Source organism: Anser anser (assembly GCF_964211835.1).
Source record: "Anser anser genome assembly, chromosome: 19".
Lineage (NCBI taxonomy): Eukaryota > Metazoa > Chordata > Aves > Anseriformes > Anatidae > Anser > Anser anser.
In genome coordinates, this window is record NC_139740.1 from 343,069 (window position 1) to 366,955 (window position 23,887).

The following is a 23,887-nucleotide window of genomic DNA, read 5'->3' on the forward strand; positions in this document are numbered from 1 at the left end:
CCAGTTAGGCATTCAATACACCAAGAGCTATTCTGCCTGGTACAGTTCCTTGAAATAAGAAAAATACCACATCACTGCTACCCACTGCAGAAGTTTAGCCCGAGTGCACAAGTGTTCCGTCAACCGCATGTTCACTTTAGCAGGAAAACACACGATCGTCTCCTCAGCAAATAATTGCTTCTCATCACGGGCTACCCTTCTCCCGCCACCATTATGAATTCTAGTATTATGAATAGACAATCTATCTCCTTTCACCCACTGACAGCTGCGTGCAACATTCATTTAGTGGCTGACAATTTCAGGCTCTCTGTTGCAAATCTGGCAGATCTTTCTTAATGCCTTATCACAGGTGTATTGCTATAATATAACTGAGAATTCACACCAGATTTGGTTTTAGTTATTTGGATAATATTTATGATATACTTCACTTCTCCATGCCCTTGTAATTTGGCAGATGGTGAAAAGATGGTCCAGGAAATCTGAGATGTTTGTAAACTCTGAAGTGATTGTAAACTTAATTATACATCCATCCAGTCAAGGAATTAGCACAGAAACTTCTTGAGACACTGTCCCTTTTCTCATTAGAACAGAAGATGAAAAGTTTGCACATCTTGTTATTTCCTTCAGTCACCTGATCTTCAAGTGGTCATTTAAGGGTTTTGCAATTTAATAAGCCCAAGGATACCCCTAACTAAAGTCATCAAAAAAAGATGACTAGTTTTCATTTTTTAAAGAAAATGAAAGGAAATCATGCTTTACCACAGCATTATCACCAGTTCTGTGCTACCTCCAAATAGGAATTTAGGAGCGTAAGATTTATAGCGTCGGAAAAGAAAAAGAAAAAAAAAAACCTCTACCCCCCTAAAAACTAAGCAGTTGCTGCTACATTCATTTTAGAACTTTACCAAATGGAGATTGTGCTGGCTAAACAATACAGAGATTGAAAGAGTTAAAAGCAATAAGCAACCAGTATTACTGTCCACTTTGATTTCCAGCCTAAGAAGCCCATACACTTAACAAGTGGTCATTTGTACACTCAGACTGATACTGGAAACACAGATGTTTTCGCAGAAAGAGATGCCCATTTAATTTTATGGAAAATTTATCAGACTCCAACGATGGTTCATCGCTGGTTTTAAAGGTAAAAATGAAAAATATTAATTCCCCCAGTTAGGCATTTAATACACCAAGAGCTATTGTGCCTGGTACAGTTTTGCAATTTAATGATACCCCTAACTAAAGTCATCAAAAAAAGATGACTAGTTTTCATTTTTTAAACAAAATGAAAGGAAATCATGCTTTACCACAGCATTCTCACCAGTTCTGTGCTACCTCCAAATAGGAATTTAGGAGCGTAAGATTTATAGCGTCGGAAATTAACAATTTTCCTCCTCTTTACTTTGAATGGTGATAAAAAGCAGAAAAATTAGTTTTCTGTGCCCGAATGAACACGGAAGTCTGTACAAAGTCTATATGACCACTCAAGCAGTATTTTTCTATTTGTGATCATTTCTTCAAGAGAAAACTTGCCTCAAGAGGAATTTTAATATGCAGCTTCACCCCAAGTTGGGGGACAAGATAAAACGACTTGGTGTGTTCTAGAGCTGTTGCTCTCAACTTACAAAGATAACATAATTCTTAACCTGAGTAATCTTCACAGCCCATCATCTATTGTGGATACATGCCAATATTAACTTGATTTGATGTCTATGTTGTCACTGAGGTTTGAGAAAATTTTTCTAATAGTGATAAAGCATTGAAAAAGTTATCTACCTCAGCTTAAGACATTATTGGTTCTTACCTTTCTTCGTTTGGACTGGAAGTCAGTAATATCCGGTTTATCTATGTCCGGAGGCTGAGGGAAAAAACAAAGCATAAATATTAGAGGGCAATTTTTTTCTCCTGAGAGAGAGGGTTCCCTGCAACAAAAATGTGGGGGTTCATGGTCAACTTACACAACACAGCGGCAAAAGAGATGTCATTCTTTTAGCATCCTGTTGAAAAAACAGCGCAATAAATTAAACCGGCCACAACGTAAGGAAGAATAGTTTTATCTTTATCCTTTGATGGCACATTTACTAAGTTTTATAAACACATGAAGCAAAAACAGATTAAAAGAAGTGCTATTTACCAACAAAGGGCTTGACAGCTTCTCCACTGCCTCCAAGATGCACCACGCTGAGGTACTCAAGGTAGCGTGGGACCGCACAGTTTCTTCTCTAGCTTTCGCTCTCTTTTGTGCCTGAAAAATTAGCATTTTAAGTGTTACAATGGTCAATTCTCAGCTAAGGAGGCATGTTTTTTACGTCCCAAGGCTACACTGATGATACAATCAATATATTCTGATGACAGAGAAACATGCAGTCACTGGGAGTTCAAGCCATAAAGAAGAGAATACGTTCGGAGTTTAATGAAGTTTACCTTGGGCCTCAGTGCATCTTGCACGTGCTTGTTGCACGAGCAATAAAAGAACTCCGTACTTGTAAAAGGTCAAGACGGATGATGCTAGGACTGCTAAGGCCTCCGAAGCAGTAATCAGGGAAACAGAACTCAAGAAAAGGCTTGTGGTACAGAAAGCATTTTCAGTAACAACACAGACCTCAGAGTTTCACGATGGTCTAAGTGTACCATCTTAAAATCAGTGTATACAATCATAACCAGGAACTAGTTTTACTTCTCTCTTGCTTCCTCCCTTCCCCCAAGATTAAAGTTGGCTGCAAATCTTTGTCTTAAAAGATAAAGATCTGATTTAAACTGTAACAGATCTAAACATTACACTGAAAAAGTAAACTGTTTATTTGCACCACCCAACTTCAAATATCAGTCAAAAACTTCCTTTGGTGTGACTTTTTTTCTTCCCAGGTTAAACCCCTCAAATAACCACACTGTGCTTATCACACGATGTGAAGACAGGAAGCAGACCACGCAGCATGTAAAAACACAAGTGAGACTCACAGAACCACAGAATGGTTAAGGTTGGAAGTGACCTCTAGAGATCGCCTGGTCTACCCCCCCGCTCAAGCAGGGCCACCCCGAGCAGGTTGCCCAGGACCATGTCAAGTCAGCTCTTGAAGACCTCCAAAGAGGGAGACTCTACAGCCTCTCCGGGCAACCTGTGCCAGGGCTCCATCACCCGCACAGTGCAAAAGCATTTCCTGATGCTCAGACAGAGCCTCACGTTTCAGTTTGTGCCTGTTGCCTCTTGACCTGGCACTGGGCACCGCTGAAAACACAATGGCTCTCTATGCTCTTTGCACCATCCATTCAGGTATTTATATACACCAATAAGATCCCCCCAAACCTCCTCTCCTCCATGCTAAACAGGCCCAGCAGTCCCTGCCTCTCCTCAGAGGAGAGGTGCTCCCAGTCCCTTGATCTTCTTGGTGGCCCTTCGCTGGACTCTCTAGTACCTTGCTGTCATTCACAGCAAGCAGCAAGAAGCAAGCTACTCTCTCCTTTAAAAGCCTAGTATTTTGGTTCCTCTTTTTACCATAATGCAGTAATATTGTAAAAAACAAAAATAGCCGACCAAAGAGGGTTCCCAGCTTTGCACCACAAGGTTTCAAGGTTTCCCGTAAGTGAGGTACTTGTACTGCCCTTTTTCCGTTGCACAAATGGACTGTCAGAACAGAGCCAGCAAACCCGCGTTTTCATTTTCTTCAAATTCCTTTTGATTTATCGATAAAAGTCACTTTCATTTAAATACATTCCTACCAAACCTGATTTGACTTTCCTTTTCGATTCAGCTCTAGCTAATCAGAGTTGTCAGCAGTTTTTATTTGCTATTTCCAAGAACTCTTGGGGGCAAATAACTCTCTCCAAGAACTATATGAATCGTTCAAAACAGAAAGCATGTTACTGCTTATCTTGGGACTGCATTTAGTCCTGCATGCCTCTGTGTACCAGAAGAACAAAGGATCAGCAAAGTTGATTTTAGATATTTTCAAAGACTGCAGGTTTATACAACATATCCATAGCATGAATGTAGGCATGCTTGGAAAAGAAGATCCACAGATAAATATTAGCCAGGTTTGACTACTGTAGCTTTTGCTACCATAAACACAAGTTTTCAAAGTTATGCTGTCATTGGTTTTTTTGCATCAAGTTATTTTAACGTAATGTAGTCAGAGGCAGACAATGGCACTTGAATGGAATTTTTTGAAAGACCTAACAACAGAGGAAACCCCAACTACCAACAACTAGCCCAAACTGTCATTCTTGTTCTTTCTGACAAGTGTTACCTGTGGTAAAAACTGTCATTAAAGAATTTAAACAGAAATCAATCTCAGACGTCTATTTTTGTAGACCAAGAGGGCAGAAGAGCAACTGTTACCACATATTCAGCTCCCTGCTCAAAGCTCCTTTGGCAGTGCTGCTTTTTTTATTTCCATCACTATTTCCCACTACACTACTTTTCTCATACCTGATAAGGTTCCGTCTTTGGCTGCCTTGATCTTACAGCTGCACCACCGGCATAGGCCGTCTTTCCGGGGTAAAATGGAGAAAACCCAAGCTGGTTTTGCTTAAAAACAGACGTGCTTCCACGTACCTACGGAAACACAGTATGAGAAGTGGATAGAAAAACAGGTACACATTCAAACTGATTAAAAGAAATACTGTGCAGTACTTACAGGACACAGTCCTCCAAAAACAAATAAACTGAATGCAGGTTTCTTAGAGCTAGCTGCAGAATGCTGCGAGAGGGAATGAGTTCTTTCATCTTGTGTGGGCCAGAGCAGTGACGATGAAGTATTTTTTAAAACTGCAACATCTGCCAAAATGACGTATGCTAGATGTAAATGCCTCTCGTACGTACAGAACTTTAACAATAAAGATCACACTAATTCAAGTTCTTCAATACAGAAAAATAAGCATGACTTCAGCTTCTTTAAATAGATCAACTTCACGTACAGACTGAAAACCAAGTATCACCTACAAACTTGAAAACTGTTCACAGAGCTGCAAGTAGTTTTCAGCAATCTTACCAAGTTAATACTGTGCTTCCAATGCAGATATTTTTTTCCTTCAGGCTAAGATAAAAGAGGACCGCATAAACATCAGTGCATTTGTACGGACAAAGCTTTTTTCTGTGTTGGTAAAAGGCTGGAGGCCAGCACAGATCATAATCGCACAGGTTTTAAACCTGGAAGATTCCCCAAAGGCTGCTCTAAGAGTTAACGATCTTCTGCCCATGTATGTTTTACGAAGACACACCAGAAAGTTCTAGTGCACTCAGGTTATATTGCTAAAGCCCAGCAACTCTACTCTCAGCTGTACAAAAGTTCTCTGCAAAACCTGCTGAGCACACGTCAGTCCCTGTCTATATGGGGGACTAGAAAAAGCTGCAAACCTGCTGTTCGCCCTTTCAGCGAGAAGACCTACGTACCAACCTACATCGACACGATGCTTATTTTTTATTTTAAAATGGTGTGCTTTCCTCAATGAATTTGGCAAAAGACATGAAAGTATTGACAGCTGAAGCCTTCTACCAAGAAAGGTCAAAAAACAGCCTATAGCTTATGACAGAGTAGTTTCTTTATCTTCTCTTGCTGAAACACAGGAAAACATCTCGTGTTCCTATTTGTCACCTGCACTTATTCACATTTAACCAGCTGTCTGTTAGATATTCTGAGTCACTCTTCCTTCTAGACAATCAGCCTAGTTGTCAAGCTACGGCAAGTCAGCCTGATTTCCTACCGTCCCAGTTCAAAATTTACATATAACCTAGCTGAATGTGTATATTTCAGCATTGACTCTTTCTAACATCAGGGTATCATAAACGTATTCCAAAGCACGCTTCTATTAAAAAGGTGATAGGATTATATACTTCTAAAACACTAAAAATTCAATTTAATTCTCGCATCCAAAGTTGACATTCACCTATTTTATTTACTAAGGTGATGTGGAATATTAAAGAACGCAAGGTACTTCACATTAAAAAAAAAGTCAATTAAACAGAGAACACAAAAATCACCTTCATCAGATGCTCTAGAGGAGGAATCACTGGTTGTTGAGATGTTATCATCGTCTTGTTGAGAGGTAGAATCTTCTATTTCTTTTATCAAGGACAGCCTAGGACTGCCAATGCCAAATACAGAAGATGTCGAGGGCTGACAAGGTGGGACAGGAGAATCCAGCGTGGTATAATTCAGACGGCTCCGATGAAGAGAGGGCCTTGTTAACACAACTGGGAAGTTCAGTGCTGATCTACTTGTGGATGGTTCTAGACAAGAACAGGGAGATAATTAGCTTTGCTATAGACAAGCTCACAGAAGCCAAAACCTGTTTCCTATCGACAGCCATGCTATTGCCAAGTTCTAAGCGCAAAAAGAGAGAAGCCAAATTTAACTTCTTCCTCACCCAGATACGGTTGCATCTAACTGTCTGGCTACAACAACAACACTGCTTGCGATACACAGTATTAATGTTGCATCCAGAAGTAGTTAACTATGAGGTTTTACAACACCACATTCTGACCCCGTGCTCAAATGCTCTAACGCTGACTTGGCCGTTCACTAAATCAAACATATATACTCCTTCTCCCATGTACAGCTTGCAATAAGCTTTACAAAATTTGAGATTACACGGTAAATTACAGATAACACTGCAGCTTCCATAATATTGGAACAAAGGTTACATTAATCTGAATACACAACATGAAAATGAACGTTTGCAGTACTTTTTTCCCAAGTTCTTCCATATCAGCTCACGTTAGAGGCAAAACATCATCTCCTACCCATTAACTATTGGGATTTTGACCCAAGGGACAAGGATGTTGACCCAAGTAACCAGATGAGCATTTTTCCCTCTTGAAGCAAAGGGTCTGCAAACAATGCCAGTGGCCTGGAATAGGTGGCCTTGAAGTCTATCTTGCTAAATGAATGGAACTATTCATGGGTATTTTGCCTGATGAAAGCCTACTGTCTCTCCCAGGAATCTGGGCAATTCAAATGACTTTGAGCCACTATCCTCTTGATACTTGAACTGAAGCTTAAACTAGTTAGTTCAATCTTCATAACCACTGCAGTACCACTAATTAGCTCTCCAAACCATGAGCAGATTTTTAGGACAGCACCATTTGAGATACAGAAAGTTCTTCAGGCGGAAGGCCACCCAATATAGGCTCCAGCACACTGATACCTCAGAACTGAAGAAACACATTGGTTTCAAAATGTAGTAATAATTAAAAAAAATAATCTTATTCTTAAGCATAGTAAGCAACACCCACGGACAGCAACATAAGCTGCAAAAGGTTCCAGGGTGTCCACCTGCTCCTGATCTCCTGGAGTTAGCAAGCTTGCAGTGCAGCTGTTCTTACTGAAAGCTCCTTTCACGCAGTTACATAGGAAAGCCAACATGTGTTCCTCAGTCACGAAGACCTTCTCTATTCTTTTCTCCAAACTCATTCCCAAGCTACAGCTACACAGAAAGCCATCAATCTCCTTGTTTACAATTAGATGAGATTGGAGGCAAAGATATTTCCTCCTTATTTTTTGATTCTGCCAACAACAGAAGCAACTGACTTTCCACATTATCTATGGTTACCTACGCACGCTCAGACAAAACTTCTTTACTTATTAAAAGCTGACTTCCCCAAAACAGCTAATTTAAGAGAAACTCAAATAAGAATAGATGCAAATTTATACAACAGGACTACAGGAACAGTGAGGGGCACTGGATATAAGACAAATTAATCTTTCATGAGGTAAAGGAGTTGCAAACCTCGTTGCCAACGGTCCAAATACCTTTTCAAAGACACCCCCTCCCCCCGCGTAGACCTTAAAGTTATTGAATATTTTAAGGATAATAATCTCATAAACCACATCCGTGCACAAGTTCCCCAGTTCACCATCAAGTTAACGAGGAACTTTACTAAATTGATCAAAGCCCAAAACAAAAAAAAAACAAAACAAAACAAACAAAGTCGGGACACGAGACGGAATTTTCCTCTGCCATTCTAGCATCTAGTCTTTTGTTTCGAAGACTGCAAAACAAATTAATTTTTTTAATTGCCTTAGGCAATTAGACAGATTTTCATTCCATATCTTTTAAAAGATGGAAAATGCAACCCAGCACACTTGCAAATGACTTATTTTCAGCATTTAGCACCTGGCTAATAGAGTACCTAAAGTTAACTGATGCCTTCCAAGAGCATAAGATGTATGCTTCGTAACTGTGTATACAGTTTAAAGCTAAGACGGTTTCACAAACAGTTGTTTTGACTTTTTTTGGGTTTCTTTCATTCTGTCAAAACCCTCATTCCAATTTCCTTTTGAAATTCAGATTCAAAACTAGAAATCAGTGAATAAATACAGATGGCCAGAATTCCAAATGATTTTTCACATACCTCGTCTACTAATTCCTGCTGGTTCAGGCGTGAATCTCTCATCGATTATGGTATCTTCATCTGAATAATCGTGGTGATAGTTTACCGGAGTCTCCTCCTGGTTTGCAGATTCATTTCTGTCTACACACTCCTCCTCACGCTTATTGAAATACTTCTGCAGCCAGGCCGGTACAATATTTTTCACCGTTTCTGTCATTCTGCTAATTATTCCCTGCTTGAAAGAAAAAACACTTGTTTAATTACAGAAACGCAGTCAACAGCATATGCTGCGATACCACCTTCCACGGACCTTGAAGACAGATATTATACAGCAAATATTCAGAAGACGACGACGAGGTTGATCCCTGGCATAGGATCGCTACACTTCTGGTAAACCTAAAATTCACCTAAGATTGATTTACAACTACCTATCACTTTCTGCACTTCCAAGTGACCTTGGCAAGGTTCAAAGTTTTGAAACCTCTGCCAAAATTCACCAGCAGGTCGTCAATCTGCAAGGCTATCAGGAAACTCTACGCCTGAACAGCTCCTGACCTACAGACTTGTTCCAGGACTCTTCCTCTTCGCACCCTCCCGTGAAAACCAACTAAACCAGAAGTTCAGCAATTATCTACTGCGACAGTCAGGACCATACTACCCATTAAAATCAGTGAATCTAAATATTTTCAATTTTAGTAATGCTGAATTGCAGTGACTATACGCACAAAAAACAGTTCTGCTCTCAACAGTCAGGCTAACCCAGAAGATGTCCTGGAAGAAACACAGCTATAGCTATAGCACCAGCACCTCCTCTTGCAAGAGCCTTCTAAAGCTGTTGCTGTATTTTGTAGAAGACTGACTCTGCGGCATACATCGGGTACGATCGGAGAATTCCCACCTGACCAAAAGCCCCAGGAACTACGGTTAAATAAAAGATAAATTAATATAAATGAATATAATTAATAATAAAAATTAATAATAAAAATTAATATCCAGAAAGCTGACAATCATGAGCTAGGCATCCTGCTAATCATCCCTCCTGCAGGCAGGGGGAAAAAAAAAAGGTAAATTAGATCCAGGACTAGTTCCCAGGAACTTTGAAGCTGCTAACTATACTGCCTACAGTGCCCAGGCACCTTCAGAGCTTAATGGTAAGAGACAGAGGGTTTGGTGGGCTGTAATTAGGATCACAAGCACACAAAACACATCTATTTAAGTATTTCTAAGAATCGACTTATCGACTAAAGTTGTAGGGGGAAGGATGAGAAAAACAGCGGGGTAGGGATCAGAACCAGAGGTATAACCTCACAAAATCGCATCGGTCGCTTTCGTGCCTCCCCAACTGCATCACTGAGAGACAATTAACATTAAGCCACAGAACCTTCTGCAGAGTGGACATGATATTGAAGATAAACTGAAATTAATTGACAAATGCTCTAAGCAAGCTATCTGCTCAAAGCTCGTCCTTTTACGTTATGAACATTTGCACGATTCGTCTGGTTACAAAGCTAACTGCTATAATAAATGCACACATGTAACACCTATCAGTTTGTCTATTTATCAAATCATTAAAATTCTTCCCCGATAAGTTACTGTTAATTTGATCTGCGCTGGATGTGCAGCAGCCATTCTCTGTGCAGAATCCCCCAGATATCCCCACGCACGTGTTTGCTCTGGCACACTCTTTAAATAAACCTACTGGAAAACACGCAGAGATAACAGACAATGGAAAAGTTAGAAAACCATCTCCACTGATTATTTTTAATCCACGTGTAAGGTTTATCAGTTAGCTACACAGTGTCGGCACACGCAAGCTATGGCACTTTCAACATTAATGCACTGTTCAAGCCAGAGGTTTCAACGGTTGCTCTGTAAGCGTGGGGAATGTTTGCATTGCCCTTCCAGGCCAGCTTTAGATGGACAAGATTGATTGTCAATATGTGGTATAAGGGACTTGGCATTTCTGCAAGTGATAAAAACCTAATTGAGCAGCTATCCATGCGTAGCGCTCCCTTGGTTTTGCATATGATAATCAATCCCCTCAGCTACGTTGCTCATTTAATAGCGGAGAGGTTTTGGCTGAACAAACATGTGCAGAGGGCATCTCCAGAGCATCTCTCTGGGCGTCCTGACATTTCTTAGCAAAGAGCTGCTGGGAGGGATCTCGGCGCGTCCCCCCTCCAGCACGGGGATTTTCACACCCCGAATTGACGGACCGCTTTCACCGTCAACCTGCTGTACCCTACAGCACAAACGAGAAGCAAAGCCTGGCAGGTAACGTTCAGAGAATTGATGATGGGCTGAGGAGGGGTGCAGGGAGCGGGGAAAGCCCTGGGGGTGGCACTGGGGGTCCTGAGGGCAGCGGGCTGAGGGTGAAGGGGAGGGGGAGGAGGGGGGTAATGGGCTGGGTAGAGGGGTAAGGGGGTAAGTAAGGGGCTGAGGGGATAACTGAGGGGGTTAGGAAGGGGCTGGGGGGGTAACTAAGGGGGTAACTAAGCCGTTGAGGGGGTAACTACGGGGGTAAGGAGGTGGGTAGGGGGTAACTAAGGGGATAAAGGGGCGGGTAAGGTAAGGGGGTAAGTAAGGGGCTGAGGGGGTAACTGAGGGGGTTAGTAAGGGGCTGAGGGGGTAACTAAGGGGGTAACTAAACGGTTGAGGGGGTAACTAAGGGGGTAACTAAGCCGTTGAGGGGGTAACTAAGGGGGTAACTAAGCGGTCGAGGGGGTAACTAAGGGGGTAACTAAGCGGTCGAGGGGGTAACTAAGGGGGTAAGGAGGTGGGTAGGGAGTAACTAAGGGGATAAAGGGGCGGGTAAGGTAAGGGGGTAAGTAAGGGGGTAACTGGTGGGCTGAGGGGGAAGGGCCCGCTGTGGGGGGGCCGCTCCTCACCCGCTTGCTCCTGGCACAGGGGGGCTTCGCGGCGCCCAAACGGTGGCGCCGCCTCTTCACCTTGCCGCCGGCCGCTCCTCCTCCTCCTCCTCCTCCTCCTGCTCCTCCTCCTCCTGATCGGGCTCCTGGGCTGCCGCCCGGCGCCCCGCCGCCACCGGCCCTGCCACCGCCGGCCATGCCGCTGCCGGTCGCGCCGCTACCGGTCGCGCCGCCCGAGGCCATACCGCCCCCCCCCCGCGTTCGGTGCCGTCACGGGGCCCCCCCGCCCCCCGCCGCCACGCGCCGCGGGGCCTGCCCTGCCCCTCGTGGGAATAAAAATGTTGTTTTTGCAGAGTTACGTTGTTTAAAGGTAAGGAATGGGGTATCGAGGTGTGCTTGCAGCGATAAGAACGCTTAGCAGGCGACCTTGTAAAATGCAGACAACCAGACTCCGTAGAACAATTCGGGGAAAATCACGGTGTTGAGTCAAGTCAGGTAAGTGAAGAACCATTACCGCTTCAACCAGTAAAAAAGTCAAATTTGAAATTTAACAGGCCGGCAACTGAAGGCCATGCATTGTCTGGGAAGCATCAGACAGATTGTGAGCCTGGATCACCCCCTCAGCGGGGAAACAGGGGAGGGTCCCGTCATCAAAAAGTATATAAACTGGGTTTTGGAACCAGCAGGGGCGCTCCTGCTCGTGGGACGCCCGCCACTGCGATCGCGAATAAATTCCTGCTTCGCTGAGCTCCTCGCCTGAGCCCAAGTTATTGGCTACGGAGTGTTTCTCACAATTTGGGGGCTCGTCCGGGAGCCAGTCGCCTACTGGGGAGCCCCACCGCCGCAGCAGCAGGAAGGCATGCCCCGCTGATTTCAGCGGTCCTGTGCATCGACGGCGGCGGTTCTGCGGAGAGCTGACAGAGGGCCCGAGACTGATGAAAGAGGCAGGATCCGTGAAGGAGTGGGGAAGGGAAGAAGGCAGGCACTCCGGCTTTGAGAATTGATCCGGTAACTCTGTGCACAGACCAAGGTAAGAAATAGGAAGTATTGCCTTGGGGGTCGGGTGAGACTCTGTGTGCCGTGTGATTGAGACGTACTTTTGTACGGAGCGAGTGTGGAGTCCTGATCCGCGGTTCCGCAGCTCCGCGAGGGGCGCGGCCGGAGACGGACGAAGCGTGAGATAAGGGAGAGAAAGGAAGAGTCTCGGGAAATGTGGTGTATGGTAAGCCCTTGCACGGGGAAGTGCTTGGCAATACACCAGGGAAATTTGGTGTGCGGTAGTCCTCGCACGGACGGGACGCCCGCCACTGCGATCGCGAATAAATTCCTGCTTCGCCGAGCTCCTCGCCTGAGCCCAAGTTATTGGCTACGGAGTGTTTCTCACACCCTCCCCCTCCCTCCCTCGCGCGCCCCCTCCCCTCACGGGAACGCGCGCCCCCCCCTCCCGCTGCCGCTCCCGTTCCTCGCCCCGCCCCGGTCCCGTCCCGGTCCCGCCGCCCTCCCGCTCCCGCCCTCAGGACCCGGCCGCCATAATGAACCCCGGCCCGGCCACCGTAAGCACGGGGCTAGGAGTCACCTCCAGAGCCTCCCCGCGCCGTGGCGCCGACCGCTGGTGTGCCGCAGCACCGCGCCGGGCGTGGGACGGCGCCCCGAGCCCACAGTGCTCGTCAGAAAAGCCCCGCACCGACAACCGATACCCCCGCACCGACAACCAACAGCCCCCACGCCGACAACCAACGCACAAGCAGTGTTTTAGGCCGGATTCGTGGCCCCGTTGGTCCGGGAAGCAGTCGTCACGCTAAATTCTACCCCACGGCAGGGGAACGATGGGCATCGTGACAGATCGCCGCCCCAGAAAATAAACACATAAATAAAGAATAAAAACGATAACGGGACATGAATCGTGCCCTTAATAACAGACATTGGGCAGTGAAATCACCGACTTCTGCAACAATACGTGCTCAGGGAACTGACTAAAACCCCTCCTGCATCGGCCATGTAATAGCTAGGCAAACATCACATAATACTTCCCTCCCTCATGTACACCAAACCTATTAAGGCAACCATAGTAGCGTGATAACGTGATTTTTCTCCTCCAGATCAGCGTCAAAGGCAGCTACGCTAGGTTTGCTCATAAGTTCAAACGCTGCTTTATTTATTTATTTAAATGCCATTTTTCTTATTTAGAAGGATTTCCATAGGGTGACAGGCCTTTAATGACACTCACGACTCAGAAACATTTGCCGATGCAGTCAAACGGTGTCTATTAACGCGAGGCACTGAAGTTAATTGGTATTAAAAATGAGCCAAAACGAAAGGCAAGTATCTGCGTGTCCAGCAGAATGACAGCGATCATCACCATTTGATCAACCTTCCCTGTGAGTTCTATCTGCAAGTTACTTTGAGGTAGCGCTAGAAAGAAGCGGTTGGTCCAGAGCATCCCTGCAAAAAGAAACATCCACGGCTTAAGTACCGTTTACTCTTTTGGTATCCTTTTAAGTACTTTTTACCCGTTTCGGACTCCTGCCTCTTCCCGGCTCACTGATGACAGCATTAGCAGCCCCTCAAGCTACTGTCCTACAGCCTTTCCCATCAGTGAAGAGATAGGAAAAACCCCACTACTTCTTGGAAGAGAAAACCAGCAGGTTTTTGAATAAAAGCACTCTCTGTTGCAGCTAGGTACAATGAAAAGAGTTTATGAAATCATTACGGGACATTCTTGTAGAAAACTTCCTCAAGCTTGGAAGAAAAAAAAACATTTCAGCTAAGTAAAACAGAAAATAACTGGAAGAAGTGAAGTATGGCGGTGTTGGAAAAGTTGCTTCAAAGACTTGTTTAATTAAAAAGAAGGAAGAAAGCAAGTCCCTACTGCAATCCCATCTTTGTCAAACTGATGGCGGGCACCAGTACGATGTGTTCAGCTAACACAGGCTGGAAGTTGTAACTGCAGCTGTGAAGTTTACCCAGTAAAAAGACTCCGCAAAGCATTCTAGCAGTTCCGATGCAATCACTGCTTCCTGAATTTGTGACTCACGGTTAACACGGCAGTACAGGAAGAAGTCTGGCATTCACTGTGCTCTTACGGTAAAGAATCTGCACTGCGCACACCATCCCAAGCCAGGTATGCGCTCCTAACAGGAAAGGACGATAGGCTGATAAGTCTCAGCAGAGGGAAAAAGACATCAGAGAACTACTTTATAACAGCAGCACACGGGCTGCAACCAACGTTCTCTTCCTCTCATCATTTTCATTTCTGTGGACTCCAAGAGAATACACTCCCAACATTTTTCAGCTCTGGAGAACAAACAGCCCAACCAATCTCATTCACTGAACTACAAAACTGGTATTTTCGCTATCTAGTCCGGAAAAGGAGGCGCACGTCTCTAACGTACAGTGTAGAGACCTTGTTAATAGGCAAAGTCTGCATAAAATAGGTGGCCACAGCCTGATTTTCTGACGTTCAGGGCCTTGGGTCACACACCACCACAGCATCAGACTTAATGAAGTCACCAATCTATGTGGGCCTCTCGTTACACAGGTCACATGTTATGGACCAACCTCTCAAAGGCCAAAAACCAGCACTGATACTGCCGGGCCAACACACATCTGTAGCATCCCATTTCTGGGTGACAACACAATGAATGTTTCCACAAAGTACTCGATGCAACCTAACTACTGTGTTTGGTGATGCAAAGCAAGCCGTGTCAAAGCAGCGTAGCACCCAGGCACATTCCTGGAAGATGTTTTGCTGCTCACATTGAAGAAAATAGATAAAAAAATCCTGTGCAGTTTGCACTTCTGAGCTCAAGTACCACAGCTATGCACTGCAATTGAAGTGGCATCAAACCTTGTAAGGTTTTGAAGCTTCAGCACTGCCATCCAAATTCAAGGAGGCTGCATCTTGAATTTGCCCCAGCTCAGTCCCCTGAAACAATTCCATAGACACGTACAAGCAACCCTTTTCCCACCCAGATTCTTTGCTTCATCTATTCCACCTCTACCTTGTGTCATATTCTTATTAATCTGCCCCTCAAAAGACTCCCTGGCTCACACAAAGAAGCAACCCAACAAATCCCTGTTCCCAGCCACGTTGCTTTCATGCTTTGGGAAGAGTTAACTGCAACAGCTCTAACTGTGATGCCACCTCACCCCCTCCACCTATGTGAGGTTCTTTGCCTTCTGTCTCCTCCTACGTCTACACCTGCACTAGAACCAGGAAGAATGTGCTTCCTACAATACTCCAAGAGCCTCTTCTGTTTCAGGATGTCATCATTTCAATTCAGGACTGAAAGTATTCCTAGCAAAAACCCAACAGCTAATAGCTAACAGAAGCAGTTGCTGGTGATCAGCTACAAGTAACCTGGAAGTACTGAGGAGTCACAAAAGAGAATTTGCATTACATTTAAGAACAGCATGCAGCTTAGGACCACTGCTTTCACTGACTACACTAAGCCATAAAAAAGAATTGGATTCTTACCTGCCATCACAGCAATTATGGTTTATGTTGCCCCCAAAACACACACGGCAGTACCAGAACTGTGTCAACTAGCTTTAACAGCTTCCCCAGCTATTAAGTACAGTAATTTCTGCTTCCTTTTTTTTCTTGGAGGAATATTCTTTTGTTTCCAGCCTCACTTACTTATTATACACACTGTTAATTAGCAACTATTTCTCCATACTCATAGGGTTATGGAGTCCCTATGACTGGAAAAGACTCTGTACCCTTCAAGATAAGAACAGCATAAAGGCAGCAACTCGCAAGACTGCTCTAGCTTAAAGCAAAGCTTTCCTCATTGCTCTCATCTCCTTTGACTTGAGTGCTGTCATCCTTCTACCAGAGCTTTAAAAACTTCATTACCACGAATGAAGGAAGACCAGAGCAATCAGAGAGGGTAGCAGAGGGTATAACTTAAGGAGCTGTTACTAGGATTTTTTTGTTGTTCCTGGTGGACTATTTTTCTCCTTGCCAGCAAGGAGGGAAAACCAGCAAGTTGTTTTCTCCAAGATTTTTTTTTTTTAGGTTTAAGAACACGGATTATGTTGTAGCAATTTCTTCGCTGTAAAGCGTCAGCTGAGAAGTCTAACAGTAAGAAGGGCAAGGGAGAACTGAATGCTGATGCAGAGAGTGCCAGCAGACATCATCCTCATTCCACGGGATGTTTGTAGCTATGGCAGTTGAAGTCTACACTTCCATATGCTTAACATACCCTATTTATAAGCCAATTTTAGCTGACCTAGCATGTATCAGTAGTACAGTTAGAGCCAGCAGCCTGCAGGAAAAAGTGGGCACAGGTGTTTCCATAGCAAGGCCTGTGAGTGTCTCCCATACATACTTCCAGTCTAAGCAAGCACATGAAAGGCTTGGCTTGTCGCTTACCTAAGGAACCAGGAAAACAAGGGGAAGCTAGATTTTGCTTGTGTCCTAATGCCCATATAAAAATAAAGACAGATGAAATACCCTTACTACCTTGTTAAATTCCATAAGCCGGAAGAGAACGTGCTGCACACAGGTACAAGTAAAATCCCTTGCTGGCAGGTTTGCAGATACAAATTTTTTATTTACACAGGCAAGTCTTATCTTTAAGATAAGACCCCATTTACCTCTTTACATTTCTCGAATATTTACATGACTTCATGATGCTCCAAGAAGAGAGTGATGAACAAAAAGATTACAGAAACTGTCAAAAGCATAGCAAAAAAAACCCAACCTATCACTGTGCTTTAAAACTTATGAGCTAGAATAATGTAGAAGAAATGTAGTTTTAGCACTTTGGTCCTAACTGTCATGCTCTAGAAGACGCTTAAATAGCAGAGGGGATTTCAGAAGTGACCGTATCCAGAGGTTGCCAGTGACAATTCATGAGTGAATCGTAGAGTTCTTCGCTTGTCTCCGTGAATTGTCTGTTCATTTCATCAACATCCAAGTAGAGCTGTGGATCTGAAAATAAAAGCCTGGTAAGTCCAAGTATCAAATCTGAGGCATGCGCACAAAAAAACTTCACGTGAAATGGCTAATAAAATGTATTTTAAGCTAAGTGTAATAAGCTATTAGATCTACTAATTTTAGTGAGGTATTTAGTCCTCTAAAATTTTGAGCCTCACAGCTCCAACTTTTGGGAATTTGTATATTAGAAGGCTGGGACTAGAACTGTCTTTCAAGATAAAGACAAAGACAATGTTTAAGATAGTAAAGATAACGTTTAAGGATAATCAGCCATGAAACCCTCCCAAGAGTCATTTAATTCACTTCTACGGCAATACACGTTACATAGGATAGTTTCTAAACACTAACACAAAATGCCTCCACGTGAGGACCTTTGCAAACCTTCCAGGACACAAATATGTTTTGTACCGTATTTGTAAGTGCAAGCTGAATCCTCCTTTTGGAATCTGCAACATAAGCTTTTACCTCAGGGTGGAGAACAAAGCTTTTGCATATTACTGAGTTTCTAATATAAAATCTGTTTAGCGGAACCAATACAAAGAACAAAATTCTGTATTAGACCATTTTCAAATGGGAATGAAGGCACAGGTACAAGAAACCTGCTGCGAAGCATTGACAGTGTCCCGTTTTACTTGATGCGGTCAGTGTATGCTGTATCAGCTTTAAAACCCCAGCTGATTGCAGATCAACCCCACAGAGGTTTGACCTCAGCTGAATTTTCAAGATGTTCTTCATCCAGTAGAGGTTGGCTTGTATTGTTAAAAGGCACAAGGATGGCTAAACTCAAGTGACAATGATAGAACCCTTATTACCGTCAGTAATTAGGTCATCACCGATTGCAGTCATAACTGAAGATTCCTGAAAGACAGAAAAGGCTAAGTTTAATCATAACTCATTTCAGAAAGCATCACAGATTCAAAGTGCTGCAGTCTCAACCCATTCCTTCTTCCTACAACTACAAGGATAGATGGCATTTTATCTACTTATTTTTAGAAGAAAGCCAATATTACAGTACAGGTTGGAAGGGACCTCCGGAGGTCACAACTAATACATTGACCACGATAAGACCACTTACAACAACTGTTTAATTTGCTTTAAGCAAAGCAAATCAGAAGAACAGGAACAGAAGAAGCGTACGCAATTATGCTGTCAAAACCATTCTTTGGTATGCGTGAACAAATAATGGTGTATAAATCACTAATTCTATGGATTTACTATTTAAGCACTTAAATACAAACACCTCTGAATGGAATCTGCTCTTTTAACTTCACACTAAGCAGAAAGCATGTTTTCAACTTCGGATTCTTTTTGCTGATTCACACAAATCTGTACAACGTATTATCTGTGAAATATTTTCTTTACAGCAAGCGTGCACTATCTTTACCTCAAAAACAGCTGGAGCCATTAAAGAATCTCCTAAAGAGCAGTCTCCAACAGCTTGCATGCTGTCATAGGGAGCATAGGAGCTGTAGTTGTAGTCAGCGTGAGCATCTTAACTCCTCTGCGAGTGGTAGTTCTGGTAATCTTGGCAATAAGCATTATAGTTGTATGACTGGTACCGCTGCAATTCTGCTTTCAGTCTGAAACATGAGAAGTTGCATACAGTCAGAGAACAGAAACTGTAAACCCAGTTCTGAACTTAAACAATTTGTCAGCTTACATACTTCAAAACTTAAAAGGAAGCTTTCCTAAACAGTCACCTAAGTGACAGCTTAAGTCACAGCTCAAAACCTCATTTCTATAGAAGCAAGCATCCTCACCTTTGCCAATACCAGAAGGAATTGTTCTCATGGATTAACTCCAGAGCCTTGACATGGTTACCTGTACACATCAAGTATTTTTAGCGTTGGCATAAGCAAGCTGCTGCTAAGTCTCTGTGCTTTGCTAAAGATTGATTTAAGACCAGAGACATTTATCAAGCACAGCTGCTTTAAAGATGCAGTCTTAACCCTTCTATCTTTTGTTTGGTTAATTACTAGATCTTATTTCCAGAAAGAAGTGAATGGAGTCAGATTATCCATTTCAAAGAAGCATCTGACGCTGCCTGTCAGTTTGCCATGTCTACCTCCACCTGCTCAGTTTTTTTGTTTGTTTAAAGTCCATTAAACATTCAACAGCTGCCAACTATACCGCTCAGGTGAAGTCAGTCTTGCTTAACAACACAATCGCGATTCTCCAGCATGACGCCTTATTATTAGTGGGAGAATTACAAAATACACTGGTTCTTAAGAAGAAAGGGCCAGCTGATTAGCTTTCACTACTTTCCCTTTCAAGATTTTCTCAGGGGCAGCTTCAGACTAATGACAAGAACCAAGACAAGTGCTATCTGTACTAAAACTGAGGTACACTGCATAAAGAACATTCAGATAACCCAGCTGCATATTCAAAAAAATCCGCTGTTTAGACTTGTCTTCACTGATTCTGTACAGGCAGACCTCCTGTGGTTGCAGTGCCCAGTTTCTCTGACTTGAATTGGGGATGCAGAGAAGTGAGTTCTATGCTTTTGGGGAAGAATACAAGCTGAAGGCATTCTGAAATAGCTTCCAAACTAAGCAAACATGAGGGACAAACTAATCCAATGGCTGGGTATTTCAATGCTAAGAGAGCACGGTACTCAGCCATTCAGAAACGTATTACTGATGTGTATTTTAATACCTACATTTGTTTCAATACTGCAAAGCTACACAAGTTCTAATAAAGAGGTAATCCATTGTCTTGTTACTGTAGTAAACAAACAGAAGATACATCATCTTAGGTCTTCTGCTTCCAACTGCACTCTTCCTACATACAGTTGTGTAGGGAAGGAAAATCTGAAAATACTGTTGACGTTCTTCTGGATAGCCGAAGCAAGAAAACATGTTTGTGGCTTATTCTTGTTTTCAAAATAAAACAATATTAATTTAATCAAAAAATTTTGGCAAAGAATTTTGGACAGTGCTCTCTTGGAGAAGAGCATTTCCATTCTAAAGCAGAAGGAGGCAACATTTGCAGAATTATGCTAGGTAAACAGAAACAGAAGTGTCATTTTTTACTATTTAACAGAACACACAAGCTAACCTCATGAACATACTGAAATTGTTTATATGAAGTCCTGTTTTGTCAGTATCCTGGATCAGAGTTCATCAAATTTGGTATCAATTCTTTAACCGTTCAGAGACCTGAATTGCCTTAAATAAGTGATAGAACTGAGCCGGTAGAGTAAGAAACCCTCTCAGGAAGTGCTAAGCTTTAAACTCCCCATTGCCCTAAGCTCATGAAAAGCAAAGAATAGCATTCTAAACCTGTTCTAGTAATAACGCCTTTGGCTATCTCCCTGCGTTCCCATTTTTCCCCCCCACTTCTTTCCTGTCAACCCACTGTAAAACTAGTTATGTGCTTCTCTCAAACTAGAGGGAAAGCTCTAAGAACAAGAACTCCCTAGCATATAAAACCACTTCTTGTCCCTTCTACCTTATGCAGGCCCAAACCTGAAAATATTTACCAATGCATTCAGCTTTGCTACTGTTGAGAAACAAGGCTGGTTACAATGGCAGCTAAGCCCAAGTTGCGCTGTCTGGCTAGACTTAACAGTTGGATTCCCCCAGCCATCCTGAAGCAGGTTGATGAATCCAGGGAGTCAAAACATAGGACTTCTGCATTTCTGGTTTTGTAGACTGCATCCTGTGTACAGCCACTACAGCAAGGGCCACAGACTTTCCAAAGGCAGAGCTACAAGAATCTGATTATTTAGAATAACTGTATCAATGCACAACTCCTTGGTTACCTTTTAGAAATTCCTATGCTCAGCCGGATTCCTTTTCCCCCCAGACCTGGTGCGTTCTGGCAGTCTTGCAGTGCCCTCATCTGATCACCTTGCTCACCAAATCTGACATAGGCATACCCTCTACTATTTTCAAAAGGGAGAAAACCAATTCTGGTATGCATAACAGTTACAAAGCTAACAAATTCAGTTTCTGTCTTCTACAAAAAACAGAAGATAGCAGCTACTATAGCTTCTATTACTTAAGCAACCTCTCTGGCATGTGCACGTGCACAGAAAAGGCTTTCACCAAATTAAAAAACTTGGGCCAGAAGCAAAAAGCTTATTCCTTGGTAGCATTAAGATGCAACTCACTGAGAGCCAGCAAAACAATACATTTTAAGTGCTCTCTGCGTAAGTAATCAGATTCCATATTTCTGCATATACAGCAGTTAATCAGTTAGCACTAACCCACTCCTTTTGGAGCCACAAACTTTATTGGTCACAAACACCAAGAGCTGGCTGTAATTATCTGAACCAGTATTAACCGGTACCTCTGAACTCTTCAAACAAAAATATCTTTCAGGTGCTCTTAGAAGAACAACATCAATTGCCTGCAACAATTTGATGGCTTTGCTAAACGGAGCACTGAAAAGCACAGTGGTACAGTTTCTTTTGTAGCCTGTTCAGAAATTATAGCCCCATGCCTACAGCTTCAAATCAGGCCAAGCTTACCAGCCCAACTCTTACAGCTTAAGTTCACTGCACTCGAATGCCTTCAAGACGTGCTTTTAGGAGCCATGGAGAAGAACCCTCTGGTAAGACCACCATTATAAAGTACTGAGTGTTGTTTTACACTTAAAATAGAACTATCTGTTACAGTCATTCATCAGCTTTCCCTAGGCTGCTGCTCTCTCACTACTGAATGTGATCCTGCTTTCAGTTTCCCACTAACTTTTTCCCCCAGCGTTTATGGCCTCTTTTCATCTACGACACTTTTAAGGGACTACACCGTGTTGAAAAATGCTGGTTAACATTTCCTTTTACACAAGGTGCCTCATCGAATTTTCCTGACTAAACCAAACCCCAGAACCTTAACTAGAAGAGGAAGCACACAAACACACACGCCTCCCTGGCCACCATATCTCCCCAAAACATATCTGTTCAGTAACAGACCAACTGTAAGAATACTGCGATTAAAATCAGTATAGCTCTATACACTGCTTTTGTTCGGGATTACTAGCTAATGTCCTTTCCCTTACCCCTTCTGGAATTAATACTGAATTCTGTACTCCAAAACGCGGTTCTTAAGTCATACAAATGACATTTAACAATCAGAATTTTTCCACACAGTGATCCTCAATAAAAACTTCAATCCTCTACTGCAGTCTTTCAACAAATTAAAGGAATACAAAACTGGCTAATAACTGTTCAGTGATTTTTGGACCTTTGTAGCACTAGAGTAACAGCAGTACACTCTGCAGCATAGTTGCAAGTACGTGGGAATAATCTCTTTTTTTCTCTGAAAGGTGTGAGGCCTCTATTTCACCCTACTAAAGATTTTACCACCAACTGTACTGCTAGCATTGAGACACTGCAACTTCTGTGCTTGTATGAGATGCAGGACAGGTTCCTTAAGGTGTCGCAATTTTTTGTCTAAACCTAGTGTTGAGATCAAAAAAGGGATTGCTACTAATTGCGTACGTATCAATAACCAGGACAGAAGACATGCTGCATATAGGAATTAAACTTTTTCTAAAGCTCTAGTACATGAACATATCAAATCCCGCAGATTTTTTCTAGTATGGTTTCAGAGGTCTTACTTGATGGACATAAGCGCACAAGTGAAGACAAAAGATATTCTGTTTACCTGAAGTACATGAAGGTTTGAACTACATTCTAGTCCTGATCTTTCCAGTCAAAACTGTTTAAAAAACAACCCACCAAACAGTAAAACAAACAAGAAAACCCCATGCTTCCTCTCTACATAAAACTTTTCACAATTGTGTTTTCTGCCCACCACCTGGCTTTAAAAAGTATACGAACTTCTTTGAAAGATCATGTTTTTAGTCTGAACTCCAAATGAACAACGTGTAGGGCATGTAAAGAACAAGCACGTCATTAATGAAAGCTTTTCTCTAAAAAGGATAAACTTATTCTTGGGGAAAAGTGTGGAAACAGATGTTATCTAGGCAATATTCCTAGAGGAAAAACGAATAATTTTGCCACACCTCAAAGGAAAAAATAATTGTGCTTAACAGGTAAGAAAATAAAAAAAATCAGAGCAAACCAAAAAATAAATCACAGAATATGCATCCTCGTTTTAATCATTAAGGATTACCTTTGAGCTCTGCTTTGGTGCTTGGCTTTGCACTTTCACAGGCTACACACTTCGTGGCCTCTGCTTTGTTTTGAACCAAGCAGGTCTCCCAATCCCAGCTTCCTTCAGGCTTCTTGAATTTGTCTAAATCCAGAAATTCTCCAGAAGGAGCAGAAAATGCAGATGCACTGCTACTGGTCACAGGTGTTGGACCCTCTGTGAGACAAACAAGACAGTTAACCATCCTGTTTGAACATGAACTATAAAATGAACATTAACTTTTAAATTTGATTTGTCAAATCCCACAGAAATGTTCAAAACTACTCCGCAACTCCCCCCCCCCCGCCCCTGAAAAAAATAAAAGCCACCAAAAACCCACAAAGAAACAAACAAACAAACAAAAAAACCAGAGTGGAACTCAAAGCTTCCAAACAACACACAACTCTGTTCAGCACACAAGCTTCTGCTGCTGTTGACCACAGTGTAACCTCCATAAAGAGGCCTGACAGGTGCCTTTTAAAAAAAAGGTGCCTTTTAAGAGAGAAGCAGAAGATAACGCTTCAAATTCAAAACCGGAAAGACAAGAATGGCTCTTCCCTTCCACAGCACACGCAGAAAACTTTTATCCTAGTATTACTTGCATCGCTCTTCCTCTTGACAAGTGCAACGTAACCGTGCAATTCACTGCACC

At 42.8% G+C, this 23,887-nt stretch overlaps 1 protein-coding gene across 2 annotated transcripts in view; it reads right to left on the reverse strand.

Moving 5' to 3' along the window:
- LOC310883925 (uncharacterized protein C6orf52) overlaps positions 1-23,359 on the reverse strand; it is a 42,906-nt gene extending 19,547 nt beyond the window's left edge. The window contains exons 1-4 of one of the 2 annotated variants that reach the window (XM_083805012.1): positions 23,218-23,359; positions 18,522-18,717; positions 17,950-17,995; positions 16,705-17,131 (exon numbers count right to left, since the gene is read on the reverse strand). In XM_083805012.1, coding sequence (XP_083661138.1) covers positions 16,995-17,131; positions 17,950-17,995; positions 18,522-18,581 — 243 coding nt within the window. In that variant the 5' untranslated portion in view covers positions 18,582-18,717; positions 23,218-23,359 and the 3' untranslated portion in view covers positions 16,705-16,994. Of the gene's footprint in view, positions 1-16,704; positions 17,132-17,949; positions 17,996-18,521; positions 18,718-23,217 lie in introns of those variants that run through there. The other variant, XM_083805013.1, reaches the window with a different exon arrangement.
- Positions 23,360-23,887: the final 528 nt, after the last annotated feature.